Source organism: Schistocerca piceifrons, chromosome X (assembly GCF_021461385.2).
Source record: "Schistocerca piceifrons isolate TAMUIC-IGC-003096 chromosome X, iqSchPice1.1, whole genome shotgun sequence".
NCBI classification, from domain to species: Eukaryota; Metazoa; Arthropoda; class Insecta; order Orthoptera; family Acrididae; genus Schistocerca; species Schistocerca piceifrons.
The window spans coordinates 281893200-281908052 of NC_060149.1; the positions used below are offsets into that span (position 1 = coordinate 281893200).

General features: G+C 45.6%; 1 protein-coding gene across 1 annotated transcript in view; it reads left to right on the plus strand.

Moving 5' to 3' along the window:
- The window catches only part of LOC124722311 (glutamate receptor ionotropic, kainate 2-like), a 593330-nt gene that overhangs the window by 106888 nt on the left and 471589 nt on the right, over positions 1-14853 (plus strand). Inside the window, exon 2 of the mRNA XM_047247491.1 lies at positions 516-698. Within this exon, the coding sequence (XP_047103447.1) occupies positions 516-698 (183 nt within the window). The remainder of the gene's footprint in view (positions 1-515; positions 699-14853) is intronic.

Here is a 14853-nt window from a genome sequence, read left to right on the forward strand (position 1 = left end):
TAAATCTTCTTTTTTCTCATGCGCTGTTAGAGAGTGAAGGTTAGAGAAATTGTATGAAAGTGGTTCGATGAACCCTCAGTTAGGCACTTAACTGTCAGGCGCAGAGTCTTCATGTAGATGTAGATGTACACACCTTGACAACAGAAATTCCTGTACGTTTTTAAACTGACTGTCGTGGTGTTACACTCGTGTGCAGTCTCAGTTGGTTGGAATCTACTTTTACGATCAGTGTTCCTACGCCTTATTGTTTGGTTAAGACTAGTACTCCATTTCTTGTTCACACGTTGGAGTGTCCGCGTTGATACTCCAACAAATCGGGCTACTTCATTCTCGGCGTGGTCATGGACGCGCACAGACACAATAGATGCCTTCTGTTATTCTGTGACGCCTCCGCGTCGCTGCGCTAAGCTTAACAACACACTAAGTACGAAATTTTTTGACACGGTAGAGGTCCAGCGCTGGTAACTGGTCTGGGAACACGGTGCAGTGTAACAAGGAATGTGTGGCTTGTGCAGTGGCGTTGCTGGAGGAGGGTGAGAGCGGACTGGCGGAGCGACGCGCGGCGCTGGAGGCGGCGGCGGAGGCCATCAACCGGCAGACGGTGGCGCTGCTGCAGACCACCGGCGTGCTGCGGCCGCTGCTCAGCCTGCGCGTCCACCAGCTGCGCCGAGCAGACGGCTTCACCACCGGCAGGCTCGGTCAGTACCCCTCCGCATCAACACTTTCTCGTGTGAGTGCAATGGAATATACAATTTCACATAGCTGTTTTCAGGCGATTCTGAGCAAACATACGACGGTGCCCATGAAAACAGCTACACCAGAATATAACAAATACAGAAATTTTAGCCAGACGCTCTGACCGAGCGGTTCTAGGCGCTTCAGTCCGGAACCGCGCTGCTGCTACGGTCGCAGGTTCGAATCCTGCCTCGGGCATGGATGTGTGTGATGTCCTTAGGTTAGTTAGGTTTAAGTAGTTCTAAGCCTAGGGGACTGATGACCTCAGATGTTAAGTCACATAGTGCTTAGAGACATTTGAACCATTTGAAAGAAATTATACGTATGGTTCATATATAATATACACTACTGGCCATTAAAATTGCTACACTACGAAGATGACGTGCTACAGACGCGAAATTTAACCGACAGGAAGAAGATGCTGTCATACGCAAATAATTAGCTTTACAGAGCATTCACACAAGGTTGGCACCGGTGGCGACACCTACAACGTGCTGACATGAGGAAAGTTTCCAACCGATTTCTCATACACAAACAGCAGTTGACCGGCGTTGCCTGGTGAAACGTTGTTGTGATGCCTCGTGTAAGGAGGAGAAATGCGTACCATCACGTTTCCGACATTGCTGTTCGCGTTGGCAGAGATCCAATGACTGTTAGCAGAATATGGAATCGGTGGGTTCAGGAGGGTAATACGGAACGCCGTGCTGGATCCCAACGGCCTCGTATCATTAGCAGTTGAGATGACAGGCATCTTATCCGCATGGCTGTAGCGGATCGTGCAGCCACGTCTCGATCCCTGAGTCAACAGATGGGGACGTTTGCAAGACAACAACCATCTGCACGAACAGTTCGACGACGATTGCAGCAGCATGGACTATCAGCTCTGAGATCGTGGCTGCGGTTACCCTTGACGCTGCATCACAGACGGGAGCACCTGCGATGGTGTGCTCAACGACGAATATGGATGCACGAATGGCAAAACGTCATTTTTTCGGATGAGTCCAGGTTCTATTTACAGCATCATGATGGTCGCATCCGTGTTTGGCGGCATCGCGGTGAACGCACATTGGAAGCGTGTATTCGTCATCACCATACTGGCGTATCACCCGGCGTGATTGTATGGTGTGCCATTGGTTACACGTCTCGGTCACCTCTTGTTCGCATTGACGGCACTTTGAACAGTGGACGTTACTTTTCAGATGTGTTACGACCCGTGGCTGTACCCTTCATTCGATCCCTGTGAAAACCTACATTTCAGCAGGATAATGCACGACCGCATGTTGCAGGTCCTGTACAGGCCTTTCTGAAAACTGAAAATGTTCGAATGCTGCCCTGGCCAGCACATTCTCCAGATCTCTCACCAATTGAAAACGTGTGGTCAATGGTGGCCGAGCAACTGGCTCGTCACAATACGCCAGTCACTACTCTTGATGAACTGTGGTATCGTGTTGAAGCTGCATGGGCAGCTGTGCCTGTACACGCCATCCAAGCTCTGTTTGACTCAATGCCCAAACGTATCAAGGCCGTTATTAAGGCCAGAGGTGGTTGTTCTGAGTACTGATTTCTCAGGATCTATGCAGCCAAATTGCGTGAAAAGCAATCACATGTCACTTCTAGTATAATATATTTGTACAAAGAATACCTGATTATCATTTGCATTTCTTTTTGGTGTAGCAATTTTAATGGCCAGTAGTGTAGTAGTGTAGGGGTCGGGTGCGTGACCCCTATGGTGGCGGGTGAACTGGTCTTCTGGTATGTCAGCATGAAGTGCATTTCTCTCGCAGGAGCGTGTCTGTAATGATAGTGGTGGTAGTTTAAGGTGCTGGACGTTAGATCATACCGTGTAGGCTTTCACGGCCGGTGTTAACTTCACGTATAGTTTCCGGGCGGACGGGCCATGTTCGATATGTAAAACGCTGCCCTAACGTTTCGTCTCTGGCTGCGGGAGACGTCTTCGGAGGTGAGGTGGCGAACTTCAAACAGAACTGGAGAGCGCGCCTAGTACATCTGTACCAAGAGAGTAAGCATGAAATAAAATTCAGTGAGACGAGCGTCGTATCGAAAACGTTACATTATCATATCCACAAGTACAGAGAGTTTATAGAAATTCATGAACACAGTAATAACTTTACAAGAAAACAGGAACTTGTCAAATTAGACAGGCTGCAGTTCTGTACTTAGAGACCAGGCTTCTGCATCCAGGTTGTATAGAGATCATTGGTGTAGTTTCTTTGGGTGTTCAGTATAGTATCAGTGAGCGTGCTTTCCGTGTGTAAAATGGGGAAGGCGCGTGATCTACCTAAGTCTGACCGAAGGCAGGGTGTGATGGCCCGGAGGCTCGGCGCGAGCATTTCGGGAACTGGACGACTTGTGGGATGTTCGAGGAGTGCTGCGGTGAGTGTCTTCAACACGTGGCGAAATCAAGGTGAAACTATGACCAGACGTAGTGGGGTTGGGCGGCCACCCCTCATTACAAATGTAGGACGTCGAAGGCTGGGTGAGCCGAGCGACCGCTACGGTCGCAGGTTTGAATCCTGCCTCGGGCATGGATGTGTGTGATGTCTTTAGGTTAGTTAGGTTTAAGTAGTTCTAAGTTCTAGGCGACTGATGACCTCAGAAGTTAAGTCGCATAGTGCTCAGAACCATTTGAACCATTTTTTGAAGGCTGGCTAGACTGATAAAACAGGACAGGCGGCGAACTGTGGCGGAACTAACATCAGACTGTATGCTGTATGCTGTGTCTGAACACACAGTGCACCATACAGCTTTAACGATGGACGTCCCTAGCCGAAGACCCATGCATTAGCCTATGTTAACACCACGACACCGGCAACTATGACTGGTACCATCTTTATAATGTCGATGGGTGGACGCGAATCCGTCGTCTTCCAGGGAACAGCTCTTTGACACCTGTACTGTGGGACGGAGACAAGTTGGCGGCGGCTCCATTATGCTCTAGGGAACATTCACATGGGCATCCATTGCTCCAGTGGAGCTCGTAAAAGGCACCACGACGGCCAAAAAGTGTCGTACATTGGTTGCAGACCATGTACACCCCTTCATGACGATCAAGTTTCCCGAAGGCAGTGGCATTTTTTAACAAGATAATGCGCCAACTCACAAAGCCAGGAGTGTGGTGGAGTGGTTCTAAGAACACAGTGGCGTGTACCAGCTGCCCCCCCCCCTCCCTCCAACTCACCAGATCTGAACCCAATCAAACTCATCTGGGATGTGATTGAACATGGCGTCAGAGCTCATCGCCCCCCTTCCCGGAATGCTTGCATACGTGGTGCCACCTCCATCCAGAGACCTACCAAGGCGTCATTGCTGCCATGCCCGACGCGTCGCCTCTGTTATCCGTGCCAAAGGTGGACATACTGGCTATTAGGCAGGCGGTCATAATAATGTGGCTGATTAGTGTAGCTTATGCGAATGGAATTCATGAAGTAATTGTGCAAGCCGACCTGTTTGATTTAAGGATCGCACATCCCAAATTCCGATCTGTCTGACTTTTTTTACTGTAAACAATGAACTCCGTTTCATAACTTATTCCACAGCAAATGGAGTGGTGGAGTCGGAGTTTTAAGGGAAGCTGATAGCCCCTGTGACGTAGGCGCCCATGGTCACTGAGGCATACTACCGTCAGCAGTCATTTGCCCAGAGGACGGCACGAAACTTAATGGCAGCTGTCGACGTCGTGCTGCAGTTGGCACAGCCACACAGCACTGACACAAATCATGTAATGCTATTACCTCCACTCCAGCATTCTCTATGCTATAAGCTAGTGACTGTGGGAGTATTGCCACTGCCACTTAAGTGTCCAACAGATCCAGGAGAGTTTGTACCACTTTCAGATCCATATTCACCGTGCCAAAGGCTGCTTTCACATACCCTGTCAGTTCTGTTGCCAGTTCCTGCAACGTTCGAGTGTTATTTGACACGCCCAGCTCAAAGATCGTTAGTTGCGAGGTATGCCACCCCGTAACATCTCTGTTGCTATTCGCCACTTCCTTCAGCATTTACCAAGGAAAATCACCAACAGCCGTAGTTTTGAAAAGTTATTTTATTTAATTTTGACAACCAGGTTCGGCATTTCAATGTGCCATCTTAAGGCCCCATACGCGCTTCATGTATAGACATTCAGATGTATCGTTATTGGCATAATGGAGCCATCAGTATCTGCATACCGTGAATTCGTTATTCGAGTGCTTCCTTCGAAAACTTGACAATAACTGAGTTGTTCTCAAAACTACCGCTATTTGGTGATTTTACTCGGTACACATTTGACCAGCCGCTGTCCCGCGTTTACAGTGGATCAATAGAGACTTACTTCAATCGTCCAAGAGTGTCATTTAATACTTGGATATCGTTTCTGTGTCTTCAGTCCCAAAAACTGTCTTCAACAATTTCCCACCTGTATCTAACTATCATGTCTTGCCACGCAGTAATGTGTGTGGCACCGTATCTACTACTTGGCGTAAATGTTGCCATACCCATTCATAAGATACACGCAACCCCTCAGACTTTCTCCATTATTCCCTTCCTCTCAGCCTCAAAATTTTATTCGGCAAACGTCTCCGCCAGCGTCTGTACTTCGTTCATTTCTGCCCGCATATCGTAAGTCAGTCTCAGTGTACAATGGTTTTCTGGTTTGGACAACCTCTTGCCTGGAGAACAGCTCATCCTCCTTCCACTTCCCCAGTGAAGATGTATAGGAACAGGAGAATTACGGCACACATTATGGTTGTCCCAATGGTAATGTCACCTGGGAAAAGGAATTCATAACACAATCCGTCCCCATACTGAAAAGATCGGACGCCATGGTCCATTTTTCCATACCAAAAACGACATAATTCATTCCGTTATGGTGAGATGCCTTTGTACATGGACAGTGGTTGTCTGTGTTGGTGATAGCAGCTTAACATTTACTGATGACGTTATTTCCACAATTTGTGTCGCCCTTGATCGCGTAATAAGTTTCTACATATCGGATTTCTGAGTACAGCGGCTTGTTAACATCTCCCATTGACCAACCCCGTACTCTGGCAATTTAATAGTATGTCGTCCCATTTTCTCTTGTCATTTGAGTGCCTTGGTCTTGGCTTGTGTACTCGATTCCACACCTCTTTTAATATCTTAACAAAATTAAGCAAGGGTTCCTCATTTTTCCGTACCTTAGATTTAATAGCGTCAAAAGGTCACGGCATCTTCCCTCCATACACCACCTTATATGACCAGAGCGCAGTGCTATCATGCACCTTTGAATTATGTGCAACCATGAAACAGAGTAGGTAAGTAAGAGTGATTTCCGGTGTGCCGCAGGGGAGTGTCGTAGGACCGTTGCTATTCACAATATATATAAACGACCTTGTGGACAACATCGGAAGTTCACTGAGGCTTTTTGCGGATGGTGCTGTAGCATATCGAGAGGTTGTAACAATGGAAAATTGTACTGAAATGCAGGAGGATCTGCAACGAATTGACGCATGGTGCAGGGAATGGCAATTGAATCCCAATGTAGACAAGTGTAATGTGCTGCGAATACATAGAAAGAAAGATCCTTTATCATTTAGCTACAATACAGCAGGGCAGCAACTGGAAGCAGTTAATTCCATAAATTATCTGGGAGTAAGCATTAGGAGTGATTTAAAATGGAATGACCATATAAAATTAATCGTCGGTAAAGTAGATGCCAGACTGAGATTCATTGGAATAATTCTAAGGAAATGCAATCCGAAAACAAAGGAAGTAGGTTACAGTACACTTCTTCGCCCACTGCTTGAATACTGCTTACCGGTGTGGGATCCGTATCAGATGGGTTGATAGAAGGGATAGAGAAGATCCAACGGACAGCGGCGAGCTTCGTTACGGTATCATTTGGTAATCGCGAGAGCGTTACGGAGATGATGGATAAACTCCAGTACAAGAATCTGCAAGAGAGACGCTCAGTAGCTCGGTACTGGCCTATGTTGAAGTTTCGAGAACATACGTTCACCGAGGACTCAAGCAGTATATTGCTCCCTCCTACGTATATCTCGCGAAGAGACCATGAGGATAAAATCAGAGAGATTATAGCCCACACAGAGGCATACCGACAATCTTTCTTTCCACGAACAATACGAGACTGGAATAGAAGGGAGAACCGATAGAGGTACTCAAAGTACCCCCCGCCACACACCGTCAGGTGGCTTGCGGAGTATGGATGGAAATGTAGATGTAAACATCCCAGATCGTATGGTGACTACTGACATAATGGCTCAGCATCTTACTGATGGTCCGGTGAATGTGTCCACACCTCCCATTAGCTTGTGGGTGGAAGGGACTAGGTCTCAGTATCTGGACTTTAACAAGTTAAACTACTGTTTCATTAACTCTGACATGAAGTTTATTGCGTACGACTTCGTACACAATGGTAACGACAGGTAGGCGACAGAGGAGCGCAGCAACTGTCGTCGTAGGAAAGCTGTACAGAAGCAAAAATGATTAGCGAACAAATTAACATAGTAAAATGAAGATTTACTTAACTTGTATTTATCCAAGTGTACAAAGAGTCATTACAAATAACGCAGCAAGAGATAGAGCAACAATGATGAAGCTCTCTGAACTAAGGCACGAACGATGGTGTCAGAGCCGCGACTAGGGGGCGTAGCGTAGCGTTACGTAGCGAAGAAGCTCCAAACGCGCGTGGGGTTGCATCGCTGCTGCCGGCCGTTCTATATTGTGGTGGCAGAGGGCACTCGTAGTCTTGAACTGCTGGAAGCATGGCTCAGCGAGCATGCTCCATTGGTTCCGCCGGTTACCGCATGACCGCTATCAGCGTCTGACGGGCACTTATCAATCCCATTGCCAACTTTGACTGTCGTGGTGTGGTATCGATACACGATACCACAAAGTTATTAACGTGAGCCATAATTATCATGTCAGGGACACGAAAATTCAATAACGAACTGTTCACCATTGCTTGTGCTACTGTACTTGTTTGTTGATTTGGAATGGCAATCATCACAGCTCAAAGCAAAAAATGGTCTATGATAGTCAGAACAGGCTTATCATCCACTGGTGTTTTCCTAAATGGATCCAAGTTCTCCTTCACAAACATTTCTAATGGTTTGAATGCCTCTGGTTCCAATGCCTTTGCCACAGTGGTAACACCAGTTCTACACCTACATCTACGTAGATACTCCGCAAGCCACGGTACCGCATTCAGGCTCAGTTAAAGCAGTGACCTGCAGCTATTGACAGAAAAGTCTGACTGTCCCGCTACTTGTCATTTCCTTTCCTGTCCTATCCGATCACCAAAGTTAAAGTGCTGTCGGGCTTGGCTAGCACTTGGATGGCTCACCGTCGAGGTCTGCTGAGTGCTGGCAAGTGGGCTGCAAAAATGGTTCAAATGGCTCTGAGCACTATGGGACTTAACTACTGTGGTCATCAGTCCCCTAGAACTTAGAACTACTTAAACCTAATTAACCTAAGGTCATCACACACATCCATGCCCGAGGCAGGATTCCAACCTGCGACCGTAGTGGTCACGCGGTTCCAGACTGTAGCGCCTAGAACCGCACGGACACCCCGGCCGGCCAAGCGGGCTGCACTCAGACCTTGTGAGGCCAAATGAGAAGCAACTTGATTGTCAAGTAGCGACACTGGTCACGAAAACTGACTGCGGCCTGGAGAGTGGTGTGCTGACCACGTGACCCTCTGCATCCACATCTGGTGACTCCTAAGGGCTGAGGCTGACACGGCGGCCGATCGGTACCCTCTGTTCTTCAAGATCTGTTCGAAAGGCGTTTTCTTTTAAGTAGCATTTGTTGATGACTCAAATCTGCATTTTATGCACATGGTACACAATTTCTCTCATACTAGCCGACATCCTGTCTCCGTATTCTCCATTCCCCACCAATACATTTTCACTACCCTGCGATCTGTTGTACTTCATCCTCCATGTCCCGATGACACGTGGTCATGAGTTTCCTTGCAGTCTGCTTCAATGGCTTTGCCACTCCGCCACATTGCAACACTACCACCAGTCGCCAGCATGACATTAAACGCTCTTTGTGAATCACCTGAAAGTCGAAAGCCCCCGTTGTAATGAGTTACTGTGCATCCAAATCTATAACGCTTTATGTCTGTAGGAAGTACACCCCTTTCATCTCTTCTGACTGCATAAGTACCCTGATGGAAGTGAGCGAACCCTTTGGGTTTTGTGTATGTACTCTCCTAGACATGTCAGTTGGAAGACCTCTCAGAAAAGCAGCCAGATGCTCAGCCTCCTGAATAATGATCTGTTTGCCTCAGAGTTTTCGTTGCTGATAACTCTGAGCGTCCATTTTCCTTATCTTGGCCAGAAAAATTTCTACCGACTCATTTCGTTTTTGATATTCCACTGAGGTGCTCACGAAAGAATCCGTAACCATTCTGTTTCTAGTAGTGCTGCAAGAGCCCTTCTTCCAGGTACTGAAATGTACAGGCATTCTTTAAATCCTTGTTTTAAATTAAGTGCGTTTTTGCGTCGCCTATTACGTCTAGTTTGGTCATCTGTAATAGCCTGTCATCTGACAAACGTCCAGTCTTGCAGTAGCTTGTGGATCACCTACGAATGCGAACACGTCCTCGGTTGTTCTGCCCTATAAAGAGTTGATTAGACTGACAGCTCCCGAAGACATTAAGATGTAGCTACACTGAATGGGGAGTTTCCTTCGCTCACCTCAGCTAATTCATTTTACATATGCGTGTTGTCTGCTGGAAACATCTTTACTTGCTCTAATAAAGCTTGAAATGCTTCCTGCGAGGAAACATCTTGCGTATATTACTCTGATACTGAAAACATTTACCAAAACAGAAAAAAAATTAAACCGCAAAACACACAATAACAAAAACAGACACACAGCTACAGACACTCAAAAGTAGCAACACACTGCTTCTAATCTTTGTGTGAAATATTGCCTATGTAAGGCAAAAAAGACGTTTTCCGAAAATATTATACCAGCAAACTCGGCCCATCCGTACGCCCATAAGATGACCTTTTTTGATTCTAATATTCATCGAGCTACAGCTATCCCTTTTGCACCAGATGCAGTAGAAACTGAACTGGTCACACTTGAGAATATTGCTATAAATAATGACTATAGTCCTCAGTTGGTAAGACAGATGTATAACAAGAAAATAAATAAAAATAATATTACGTCTTCCACCCTAGGGGATGCGTTAGATGACAAACAGATGGCAACGATTTCTATAGGCAATCATTGGCAATAAAAGTTACAAATTGGGGCGTTTACTCAGAGCCCATAATTTCAGAGTCGCATATTCTACTAATAATAGTTTACATTGGAATTTAATTCACTCCTTGCAGAGTAAGAGCGATAAACTTTCCCAATCAGGAGTATATAAAATTACATGCGGCGATTGTCCAAAATTTTACATCGGTCAAACGGGGCGAGCTATGGGTCTCAGGTATAAAGAGCATATTCCTACTAGAAGCGGTGACGGTACTAAGGGCTCTACTTATGCGGAACACCTTGTGCAAACGGCTCATGCGCCAGAGCCCTCCAGTTAATATCGAGTTACTTCATGCCGAGGTTAAGGGGTTAAAACTGGATGTTTTGGAAGAAATGCAGATCTTTAAGCATCTGCAACATGTTAAAGACAATATCCTCAATGACCAACTCCTACTAAGGAATAGAAAATATTTTGAAGGTTTCGCGCCTTTACTTTGTTCTTCATACTTGTAAATCTGATGATCTGGCGATTATCATATGCGCGCGCTGATTGGCGAGCGCGGTTGGTCAAGCTGTTCATCTTCTTTCCTTTTATCCTCATTTTCCTTTTACGATGAAGGTGATTTTAGCCCTTTGAACACCTCACGTTTTATCCCTATATCTTTATTACCACGACGCCTTTAGATTGCGTCCCCTCAGCCCCCTCCCCCCCTCCAGGCTAGGCTAACTACTGACTTTAGGTATAGTTTTTGAGAGTTCCTCCTGTTGTCATAGGTAGCTTCATATATAAGTTTCTTTACTAGCATAAGCAACCGTGTGCGGTTATTTTTAGGTTTCACCTCCTATTTAGCTCGTCTCTTGCTCTATCCATTTCATTTTTTGATATACGTTGATCCACGCTTGAGAATATATGGGCTATTTAGCCCCGACCCATGTATAAACTTTCTCGTACTCGTATGCGCATGCGCATTCAAGTAACTTCCCTTGCCTTGCGCATGTATATAGATAGCGGGTCAGGCTTGTAAGTGAGCGACCGTTTGTAGCTGCAGTTTATGGCGGGTCATGGCCCATCGAACATAGGCCGGTGTGAGGTGGACTGTACACCATTAAGTTAAGTAGTGGTTTTGACTTTATACATATGAACTGTTTGCGTTTTCCTTTTCTTTTTCGTTTATAAATGTATAGCTATGGTTTTCTTTTAATCATTGACAAAGGTCTTCTTAGGAACTTGTGGGTTTTATTGTTGTTCTGAAGAAGGTGTAGTTATCTACGCCGAAACCTGGGTTACTGGGTTAACACTTAACACTAGGTGCTTTTTTCGCAATCGAGGCGGGTTTTTAGTTTTTTAATATATTAACCAACGATTGCTGACGCGCTGCGATGTTGAAAGTTCTTATTTGCGTGAAATCATCATTAATCCTGACTCTGAACATTGCTCAGCGTAATAAGATAGATGAGCATATTGCCGGCATGCACTACTCTTTTACAGGTGCTCACTCTGCACAATGCGCTCTTTGACCCAATAAATTGCGTGCATACATCTCAGTACTAGCATAATCTTCTGTAGTGTACCTTCTACACTGATAAAGGTCGATCTCTGTGGCGAAGGCGGCCACGGTCACTGAAGCGTGCTAGTAGCAGCAGTTACTTGCTTGGAGAATGCCCATGGGATGTTGGCAGCCGTCGGCGTTGTGCTGTGGTCGGCTCAGCCACAGAGCGCTGAAGGCAGCGGCGGCTACTCGCGGCAGGCTCTAGTATCCAGTCTTGGTTGCTGACCTGTTTTTGTAGCCCGGCAACAGTGCATGCCTGCACAGGGTGATGTACAGCAACAGTGTGCCTGCATGGAAAGCAAAATCGCCCAGACTCGAACCCACAGCTCACCACGCAGGCGAGCATAGGCAGAAAGAAGTTAACCAGCAGGTGACTCGATAGTGCAAAGGTTAGTTACCATTCAGACTCAGTTAAAGCAGTGGCCTGCAGCTGTTGACAGCAAAATCTGACGGTGCAGCTGGCTGATTAATCTTGAACTGCAAGCAGTTTCTGTCAGCTATGTAACAGCATACTGGGCACAACTAAAACTGAGAGTCTAAGTTGTGTGGTACCTACATAACCAGGGCTGGTTAGTGTTTCTCAAATGGAAACATTCCTCCCCTGTAAGCCACAACAGGCTGGAAATGCCATGGAAATCGTTGGGAAATCACGACATCATCTGTCCTAGCTTTCGTGTCCTATTAGCTCCTCCAGAAGCCCTGTCAGTGCTGCAATGTTTCTCAACTTCTACTCTCAGAAATGCTGGCTCGCATCTTCTGCATCGTCAGTGTAATGAATATATGGTACTGCAAACTGAATACGCGCTGTTGTGCCATGACACCTATTTGTCAGACTGAGCTGCACTTCCCTCCTTATGACATCGTTCTGCTGAACGGGCGCAGGAGTATTTGCTACACAGTGTGGTACAACAGTGGGAAAAATACATGATTAAATTTACAGAATGAGATTTTCACCCTGCTGCGGAGTGTGCGCTGATATGAAACTTCTGGCAGATAAAAACTGTGTGCCGGATCGAGACTCGAACTCGGGACCGTTGCCTTTCCCGGGCAAGTGCTCTACCATCTGAGCTACCCAAACACGTCTCACGACCCGTCCTCACAGCTTCAATTCTGCCAGTACCTCGTCTCCTACTTTCCAAACTTCACAGAAGCTCTTCTGCAAACCTTGCAGAACTACCACTCCTGGACGAAAGGAGACGAGGTACTGGCAGAATTGAAGCTGTGAGGACGGCTCGTGAGTCGTGCCTGGGTAGCTCAGATGGTAGAGCACTTGCCCGCGAAAGGCAAAGGTTCCGAATTCGAGTCTCGGTCCGGTACACAGTTTTAATCTGCCAGAAGTTTCACGATTAAATTTACTGGAGATTTGGTGGTATGCAAGATGTGAAATTTAACATAAAACGCATCCACGATCTGGCAACAAAAAACTCTGACATAGCTGGGCATAAAGGCGAACTGAGTTTTGGTGACAGGTACGGGTACAGCATTCCATTCTACTTTGACTCTATCCCAAAGCGCAAAAATCGTTGTGGGTGGCAAGTGATGACGTGTCAGCCTCTCGCCAGCTTACGACCATATGTTTTGCTTTAGATGGGCGATAGGTCTGGAAAATGTGGTGGCCAGAGCAACAGACGAACACCCTCTGTACTCAGGGAGGTCAGGACAACATACGCAATTTGCGATCTTACGTCAGCTTGTTCAAAAGTACTCTCCGATCAAAGGTATCCGGACACCTATTAGAGGACATTAATTCCTTGCTTTTATGATGACTTGAATTTTGCTGGGGAAACTGTCAAAAATGGTTCAAATGGCTCTGAGCACTATGAGACTTAACTTCTGAGGTCATCAGTCGCCTAGAACTTAGAACTAACTAACCTTCTGTCGGGCGCGGTGTTTGTCGCAGCGAGATCGGGCGCGGTGTATCAAATTAATCACACCGTTTATTCACGTGATCATTTATGAAATTCTGTTCACAAACATATTATAAGTGCCAAATATATTTAAAGAAAGACAAAGATGACATACGAGCACAACTGCAGTAGAAATATTCATCATTCACATTTCTTATCGTAAATGTTGGGTTTTACTAACAAATGATAAAAACGTCGCTTTTTCATTTGCTTCCTTATTATATTTCACTAATAAAACACATTAGAAATGACAATTATCTTTACAGAAAGGCTATTACGACACTGGAGCAGAACAACAATGATATTACAACTCATTCATTTGTTCCATCGTCACTTTTTGACTGTGGTAACAAATGCGGAATTTTTCCGCATTCAGAGCAAAAAGGTTCAATGTGTAACAAACAGATCAGCTTCTGATACATTTTGCAACAATATCTTGTCAGTCTTTTTTTTCTGTGCAGGTATTACACCTTTTCCTCTTGATCCCAGTCCCTTGTTCTTCGTTTCTGCTTGTGCCTTCTGCTTCTTCTTCACACGTTGGCCTATATTGTTGTAGCCGCAGATGAAGATCTCTGTGAATTCCTGAGGTGTCCAAGCATCTACGAACCAAGTGAGGTAGAACTAACGCATGTGAGAGTTGCTTCAGGAATCCTTTTCTTCCGATAAAATTCTCGTTCTCGCCATAGTAAATTACTTGTGAATTGATTCCACTCATATTGATCATTGCAAAAAATATGACCATGTGCCAACGGCACAAATTTCTTGCTACATTGTATGAAGCGATCAACTTATCTGTAGTGTCGACTCCACCTTTGGTGATATTGTAAAATGTTACAATGGATGGTTTCTGTTTATCTCGAGTATCACCATCTACTGAATTATCTTCATGCAAACTTTATGGCAAGATAACACACTTCCCCTTTTTAGGAACGTAGGAAACCAGAGTACAGCCTTTCTTGAAGCTAAAAAGTGAACTGAAAAGAAGCTTTGATGCTCTTATACTGATTGGTATACAGAACTATAATCGACAAAATGTCGTCATCTATGAGGCAATTCCAACATTGCAAAGGCGTTCTCAATGCTTTCGCCGCACCTATAGGACCAGGTAACTTTCGAATAATATTGTGGGCCTCAAACGTACTCTCTGCGATGGTGGAACTTTATTCTTAGATGCATTGGTAAAGGTGCAAGGGCTGGTAATGTTTTCTGCACATTGTTGAATTTGCCAAATCCACCTTCTAGGTATACGAAATATGTAACAGCATTTGGGGACTCTGTAAATGCTGTGGATGAAGATTCAATGGTTGCTGCTACATCAGAAGCTGTTGAAGGAAATGTGGGTGACACAGACATCAGCAATGCTGTGGATGGATCCTGGCAAAAGCGTGGGTTTAGTTCTAAAAATGGTTTTACATCTGCATTGATACTGGAAAAGTTTTGGAT